The 8,591-nt window shown below is 28.6% G+C and overlaps 2 protein-coding genes across 2 annotated transcripts; both read left to right on the forward strand.

Annotated features, from left to right (window-relative positions):
• Positions 1 to 447: 447 nt before the first annotated feature.
• Positions 448 to 3,044, forward strand: Phum_PHUM333320 (runx1, putative; the record flags this gene model as incomplete). Its single annotated transcript, XM_002427578.1, has 3 exons — positions 448 to 841; positions 2,676 to 2,789; positions 2,902 to 3,044. 3 exons carry the CDS (start codon positions 448 to 450, stop codon positions 3,042 to 3,044), a joined length of 651 nt encoding a protein of 216 aa, XP_002427623.1.
• A 1,967-nt stretch (positions 3,045 to 5,011) lies between these two features.
• On the forward strand, positions 5,012 to 7,439 carry Phum_PHUM333330 (uncharacterized protein; the record flags this gene model as incomplete). Its single annotated transcript, XM_002427579.1, has 4 exons — positions 5,012 to 5,042; positions 5,187 to 5,324; positions 6,543 to 6,743; positions 6,838 to 7,439. 4 exons carry the CDS (start codon positions 5,012 to 5,014, stop codon positions 7,437 to 7,439), a joined length of 972 nt encoding a protein of 323 aa, XP_002427624.1.
• Between the last annotated feature and the right edge of the window lie 1,152 nt (positions 7,440 to 8,591).

Raw genomic sequence — 8,591 nt, forward strand, 5'->3', positions numbered from 1 at the left:
TTCAAAAGAATTGTTTTGATTTTTACTAAACTCATTCGTCATTCATCTGCCAATCAACTCTACCATTTTTTCCTCCTTTTTTTTTTAATAAAAGAAAAAAGGAAATTTCATCATTCATTTTTTTTTGTAACATTTTTTGACCTTTCAACCTTCTTACATCCTTTTAAAAAAAAAAAATGCGTATAAAATATTTGAGTAGAAATATTACATTGTGGCAAAATTTTTTTTTAATTTTTTCCGTCGCAATAAAAAGTTATCAACGAGTGATTATGAAATGATACGTTCGCAAATACAAATACCCTTAATTATTATTATTATCGGTGAGGGCTCTTTCAACCCTCGCCTCATCGAATAATAGCCACGATTGCTTCGGACGTGACGATTTGGGGCTCAAAAGCCCCTTTAGATTGCAAAAGCAGTCTTGAGGTTTATCGCCGACAGCAAAATATGCATTTAACGGGTGCCACACCGACGCCGGGTACGGCTTCTTCTCCCGAAGGTACCGCATCGGTCCTTAACGAAACCTACACTAAAATGACGTCGGACATATTGGCCGAAAGAACTCTTGGAGATTTTTTATCCGAACATCCGGGAGAACTCGTACGAACGGGGAGTCCGCATTTTGTGTGCACGGTTTTACCTCCTCATTGGAGATCAAATAAAACTTTACCGGTCGCATTTAAAGTTGTAGCTTTAGGAGATGTTATTGATGGTACTTTGGTCACGGTGAGAGCCGGAAATGATGAAAATTATTGCGCCGAATTGCGAAACGGAACGGCGGTAATGAAAAATCAAGTCGCAAAATTTAACGATTTGAGATTCGTCGGCAGAAGTGGACGCGGTAAGTTTTTATTACTTTATTTAACATTAATAATAAAATTTTATTTATTTATTTATTACCGGGTAATAATAATAATAAACGATAAGAGATAAATTTTTAAATAATAATCTATTAATTAATAGATTAATTTTATTTAAATAAAAATTACAAAAAAAATTATTACTATCAAAACTTTTTTTTTAATCACAAAAACGATTAACAATGTTTAAAAAATTTCCACAAAATTTATTAAACTTTAAAAAATTAATAAACAATTAAATAAAAACTTTAATAACTTTAATAAATTTATTTAAGAAAAATTATTACTATTAATTCGACAAAAAAACTTATTAACACAAAAATATAAATTCACTATAAAAAAAAAAAATTTTTTTCATTGATGTCGAAGATTCCACGTGGCAAAAGACAAAAAAAAATTGTTCAGACGCCACGCGGTCTTTTGTTAGAATCGTTTTTCACGTCGGAAAAACTCCGTGACAAATATTTAAAAAAAAAGAAAAAAGAGGGAAAAAAAGAAAGAAAAAAAAAGGGAGGGAAAATAAAAAAAAGTTTTTCTTTTTAAGTTTGTTGCGCAAGACCAAAAAAAAAAAAAATGACTAAAAGTTTTTTTTTTTTTTTACAACCTCATTCACGTCATTTTCAACCCTCTCAACCCTTAAAAAAAAAAAATTTTTTTAAATCGAACTGCAGGGAAAATAAAGAAGTTTCTTTTGATTTTTTTTTTTTTTTTCGTCTTTGACCTAAAGAATTTTTTTTTTACTTTCTCCCTCCCTTTCCCCCCAAAAAATAAAAAAATTTCATGTAAAAAATTTTTTTCTTCACTTTTAGTGACTTCCCCACCTCCCTTTTTTTGTTGCATGGGGTGGTCGCTTATATCGACCCATTAATTTCACTCCCCCCGGCCTCCCCCGCCCCACCTCCCGTCTAACAGTGCAGTAGTACACATAATGCATTGTTTTTTATCTTCCCATTCCTTTATTCAGTTTTTTCCGTACCCTTTCGCACAGTTTTTCACATTTAAATTATATATATTCTAGAATTTTCGAGAACATAACATTTGCATGAAAACAATTTAAAAATTTTTCATTTTGAACCCCCTGTTTTTGATTTTGTTAACAAACAAACGCCCCCTCCCTCCCTCCCTCCCTCAATGATGATGCATTTTGCATTTGCTGCTGCTGCTGCACATCGACACAAAATAAAATTATATCCTTTTTTCCCCCAATTTTGATTCGGGAAAAAATCCCATTCGGGATTCATTTGGGGTAGTTTTACTGTTTTTTAAATAAAAAAAAAATTTCAATATTATTATTATTATTATCATGAGTTTTGTTTTAAAATTTCTTAGGAATTAAAATATGAGCCAAAGAATAAGGTGAGGAGGGGTTTTTTTTTCTAGAAAAAAAGGTAAAAAAAGGTAAAAAAAAAAAAAAGGTTTTATACGTATGCCAATAAATAAGGGGGAGTTTAAAGTAAAAAAAAAAAAAAAAAAGTTGAAATGGAGTGACGAAGGGGTTGAAATATATCATGTAAGGGTCAGGAGTACAGATATAATTAACGAGACCGTAAATCACTCTTGTGCAACAACAGCGTTTAAAATGAAGGTGAGAGCTGTTGTTTGAGAGAGAGAGAGAGAAACAACAGGAGGAATATAAAAAAAAAAACTCACTCACTCACTTTTACCTCTTTCAACCCTTATTTTGTTCTCTTTTTTTTTTTCTATCCCTCGGGAAAAAATTAAAAAATAGATAAAAAAAAAAAACTAGGCAAAAACCGGAAAACTTTTTTTTTTTATATATGTAAATAATTTTGTTGTTTGTTTGTTTGTTTTCAGGTAAAAGTTTTACATTAACTATAACGATAAGCAGTTCACCCCCACAAGTTGCAACATATACGAAAGCAATTAAAGTTACCGTCGATGGTCCAAGAGAACCCAGATCGAAAACAAGTAAGTTAATTATTTATTTATTTATTTATTTATTTATTAATAATGTCAATAAAAGAAGAAGAAGAAGATGAAAAAAATAAATAAATAAATTTTTATTGTCGTCTGCCGACAGTAAAGAAACAGTATCCCTTTTGTCAATGTAATACAACAACATCCACACCCTTCATAAAGTCGGTATATCTTTTATTTTTGTCGGCGGCATTTCTTTTTAAGTCTAGCGCCTCCTTCTATCTTTTTTTTTCTCCCCGGATTTAAAAAAAAAGAAACAGTTTCTTTTTTCTCCATCCCCCCCCAAAAAAAAAAAAAAAATTTTTGGTTTTTTTTTTATTTAATTTTTAATTTTTTCCAGACTAAAGTTTTTTTTAATATTTATTTATTAAAGGGTTAAATATTTTTTCATCTGCTTTTTCTTCCCCCCCTTTTTCCCCCTATCTTCTTTCCCCCTTTCTTCCTTCCCCACTCCCCAATCATCTTTTTCGTTCGTTAAAAGTTAAATAAAAACGATTTTTATTAAAAAAAAAAAAAAAGAAAATTTTGATTGATTGGCATAAAAATATAGGCGGGAAAGGGGAGGGGGCGGGAAAATTGAAGGAAATTCTCACGTTAAATTATATTTAAATCATAAATAAAACATAAAATTTTCTAATAATAATAATAATGATAATGTACGCAATCAATAATTTTTTTTTTTTGTAGTTTTTCGGATGCACGAAATCATAATTTAAAAAATTTTCTCATTTTTATTATTATTATTAAAATCGTTAAATTTAGTTTTTTTTTCTAGTTTGATTTGATATAAATAAAGTCAAAGGTTAAAATTTGGATAATACTAAAAACAATTATGATTCGCCGCCATTTTTCTATATTATTTTTATTCCGATTCATAATTTTTTCCTCGGAAAATTTTTTTTTTTGATTTAAATTTTATTGCGTGGAGGTTGATCAAACAACGAAATGGCGGCGGAGAAAAAGAGAGAGAGAAAAAATTTAAAAAAACAATTTTTTTTTTGAAACTAAAGAAAAAATTTTTGTTTAAAAACCGGGGAGGGGGGGGCTGGAAAAGAATTTTTGGAATACATACCTAAGTAAACGTCCGTGTGTGTTTGTGCGTGCGCGAATCCATATATGTGAGTGTATATACAAAGGTTTGTATGTAAAAAAAAAGAAAAGTTTTTTCAGGATTAAAAGGTTTTACGTCGTCTCTTCCAACAGCAAAAGAAGAGAAAAATAATTTTTAAGGGTAAAAAAGATAGTTTCAGGGGAGCCACGTTAAAGTTGCCGAGTGAGTCCAAACCGCAGAACCAGATGCTGTGTATCTCATGATTCCGTTAAAATTTTCACATAAATTGTTTATCATTATAATTATTATTATATAAGGATAGTAGGTCTTTTTATAATAAATTTGTGTGAACGTAAAAAGAATTTGAATATCAAACGTTTTCCCTATGACTATATATTTCTTTTTATATTTTTTTTTTGAAGAAAATATTTTGCTGGACAATTTCTTTCTCTCTTTCCATTTCTCTTTCTCTCTCTTTTCCTCTGCATGCTGGAAATCTTTTATTTTACAGCTATCTCAGCAAAATTCTGACAATGCTTTACTAATTTCCTGTAGGCACAAATTTCTTTTAATTAATCAATAATTTTTTAACTTGTATAAAAAAAAAAATTATTTTTCGTATATACATAAATGAAAAACATGGTTTTTTGTTTGTTTGTTTGCTTTTTTATTTTATTTTTTTTAAATTCAGGTGAAAGAGAAAAATAAAAGGAAAGAAATATATTATTATTATAGTTTTAGTGAAATGCGTAGATATTTATATAAATTTAAAGTTCTGTCACCGCCGCAACAATATTAAAAGTATTATTTTTACTTTTGTTTTAAATAAGAAACGAACGACTCCTGTCATGAGAAATATTTTCACGTTATTACAATAATTAATCATTATTCCCTTATACCCTTACGTTTTAAAGTCTTACAGAAAATTTTACAAAATTTTAGAAAATTTTTAAATAGCAGTTGTAGTTGTATTCTGGCATTTTAGGCAGAGAAAATGATAAAGGAGGCAAATAAAAGAAGTTTCTGGTAAAATTCATACAAAGAATAAATAAATATAGAAAAGAAATATTGTAATGAAGAAAATGGAAAATAGACAATAAATAATTACAAGTAGACAGGTTATGGGGGTTTTAATGGCGTATCCGAGACCCCAAGTTGACTTATGATATTTCAGTTGCCAAAATATAATGCAAGTTTTAATTTAAAAATTTTTTTTTTTTCTTTTCGTAACAATTATTTTCTCTCTCTCTCTCTCTCTCTTTTTCTGTCGGTCAATCAATCAAATTGTTATGGAACAGCCTGCATTCCCCTTTTCATTGAAGTGATTTCTCTTTTAGGGCAACAACAACAATTTCATGCCTTTGCTTTCGGTCAGCGACCATTCATAGGAGGACATTTTGGAAATCCTTTGGATCCCCTACAAAGAACTGCCGATCCTTTAGCCTTCAGAATGCCTGCAATGCCTAATTGCCAAAGTAAGCATTTATTATTATTATTATTATTTTTATTTTTATTTTATTTACGATGCATATCCGTTTCGCGTTGTTTTAATAAAAAAAAAAAAGGGAGAAAAAAAGGGGGAAAATTTTTTTTAATTATTATTTTTGAATAAACAATTAATATAAGGAAAAATAAATTTAAATATATATTTTTCAAACCGTGAAACAAAAATATTAAAATATATTAAAACAGATGAAAAATTCTTTTTTTCATTTTTTACAAAACAACAACGAACGCCGCCACGGAAAATTATTAAATATATATTTTTTTTTTAATTTGCCATTCAACCCTCTCTCGTTTTATTTTTTTTTTTTTGCATGTATGTATATCGGTGAAAGAGGAAAATTCGATAAAAAGCGAAAGCCGAAGGGCAGGTACCCCAAAAAAAAAAAAAAGCAATGCCGCATTCTCTTTATGATTGCACAAAAAAGAATTTTTTTTTTTAAAAAAACCATTTTTTATGGGATGAGTTTTAAAATTCCTCCTCATTTTCATTCATAAATTTTTTATTATTACATGTTTTTAAATTTGACTTCCCTTATCGAACCTTTATTATTATTATTATTATTAATAAATAAATTCGTGTTATGAGGGAAAATAATAATTTAAAAAAAAAAAAAGTTGAGTCGTGCTTGCACAGGTGAACATGGAGCAAATCAAACAATAAAATTTTGTTTTTCTTTTCATTTTAATAATTTTCTATTTGTTGATAATAATAAATTTTTATTAACGTGTCAATAGAATTTACAAAAAAAAAAAATTTGCGAGAATACGTTGAAAAAACAAAAAGAAAAAGTCATGATTGACACGATAGAAATAATATCATTGCATACTTATGAGGAAAAACCTTTGTCTTAAGAATTATAAAATGTCTAATATCATCAATATTTTAATTATGAATATGTCAATCATTTTACGTTTACTAAAATTATTGTTATTTGATTCAAAATATATAAAATTTAAATTTTTAACTTAATTATAAAACTAATATTTTATATTATTTTATTTTTTAGTTAATTTAATAATATTTCATGTTTCACATTTTTTATTATTATTATTATTATTAAAAATAACAATTCATTAGTTAAAAATTTTAAATGGGAAAACATTTCAGTAGTTTCTTCTTATTTTTTGTAGCGCCGTAGGATTTGTTTTATAAAATGTTATGAAAAATTTTTTTATATTTTTTCCAGACATGTCGCAATTTGGTCTCAGCACCGGAAATGCACATTGGGGATACAGTGCTGCCACACCTTACACTTCATATTTAGGCTCGGGGGCTTTGAGTAGCTGCGGAACCGGAAGTTTTAATCCTTCTTTAGGTTTTGCAACGTCGGGTGAACAAACTCCAGTCGGACACGAAGGTTTTGGTTCTTCAACGGCCGTTAGTTCACGTGAGTATAAATTATATTTATCTTTATGTCGGGTGAGAACAAGGGGAAAAATTCTTGGAGAGAGAGAGAGATAACGGTGAGTTCTGGTTTCCAGTATTGCCAGACACGACGACGGGATCAGGTGGGAGTCTCAATGTTGTAGGAGATTTAGAACAACAGTTGGGCGGTTTAGTTTCATCTCATCAACATCAGAATCAAATAAATCAACAGCAATCGGAAAGAACATCTTCCAATTCTTCTAATAGCGGGCTTTTAGTGCCTAGGTATCCGAATTCATCCGATTACGGATTAGGTACAAGATCGTTATCGGATTCTTCAGCAGGAGAAAGTCCCGTCGGAGATGATCTTCTCGGTGGGAATACGAATTCTTCAAATTCTTTTTCTTGCTCTGCCGCCGGTTCATTTTCACAATATTCAAGTTCGGGAAGTAACCTTTATCTCGGGACTCCCGTTTTACCGGCATCTTTGTTATATTCCCAACTGTACAATGCCGCTAATCAAAATCACGCTCAATTTCATCACCTTCATCACCATCATCATCACCATCATTCGTCTGCTACGGATCAAGATTTACAGAATGTTATGGATCATCTTAACCAGAGACAAAATTCTGACGATCAAACCCGTTTGGGTTCGGGGGTGCAAAGAACCGTGCATTCGGCCGCGGATTCTTCGGGGGTTTGGAGGCCATATTAAAAGGGTAATAGGGTGGTTATTTATGACGTTGGTGATGGTGTGTGGTGGTGGTGGTGGTGTTGGTGATGTGCCACATAACTCCTTCGATAACGACTTTCTTACCGTTGGAAAAATGTTTTGTTTTCTTTGTTTTTTCGTTTTGTTTTATTTTTCTCCGTTTTCTTTGATGTTACTTAGAAAATTTCGTAGTTACCAAACATAATTTTTTTCTTTTGTTTCATTTTTATAAGAGGGAAAAAATATTATTTGCTCGCATAAATATTAATAATAATAATAATAATAATTAAAGAAAAAGTTTTTAAACAAAAGATTTTTTTTTTTCTTACCAAATTTTATTTTATGAAAAAGAAATTTAATTTTAGAGTTTTTGTATTAAGAAAAAGAAATAAATAAAGAAGATCAGTCGACTGATATATTTATCTATCTATCTAATTATTATTATTATTATTATTATCGTGAATGGTAGTAGGTGAAAAAGACTTTTGATGATGAATATAATAAAATAGGGGATGCTCGTTAAAATATAGAATTTATAAAATCGATTTTTTATTTTCTTCTGCTTCTTTTCTTTTGTTTGTTCCCTCTCCCTTTTGTTGTATTATTATTTTCCTTATTATTATTATTATTATTATTATGTTTGATTTTTTATTTGCGAAAATATATTATATAAATCACACACGCGGAAAAAAATATTTAATAATAATAATAATAAAGAAAATTAAAGAGGCAGAAAGTATAATAGTAAATATTTATTTATTTATTTATTAATATTATTAACCGGTTTTTTTTTAATAAATAACGAGGAGTCAACATACGTCATTCATTTTATTTATTATTATTATTATTATTGTTTTTGTGAATATTTAATAATAATCATTATTTTCCACGAGTAAATTATAATTTTATTTTTTATTTTTATTTTTTATTTTTGGCGATAAATTTCCATTTACGAAAAGATGATAAAAATAAGAAATTATTATTATTATTTATATTATCGTTAATAATTTATTATGCGAGTAATAATAATAATAATAATAGTTTTAAAGGGTAAAATAAGTGTGGATAAAAAAAGAGAAATAATTTTTTAAAATTACCGACGCTTTCGAGAAAAATTCAAAACTATTATTATTATTATTATTATTATTATTTTTT

The sequence above is a fragment of the Pediculus humanus genome, genomic scaffold (assembly GCF_000006295.1).
Source record: "Pediculus humanus corporis 1103172107737 genomic scaffold, whole genome shotgun sequence".
NCBI classification, from domain to species: Eukaryota; Metazoa; Arthropoda; class Insecta; order Psocodea; family Pediculidae; genus Pediculus; species Pediculus humanus.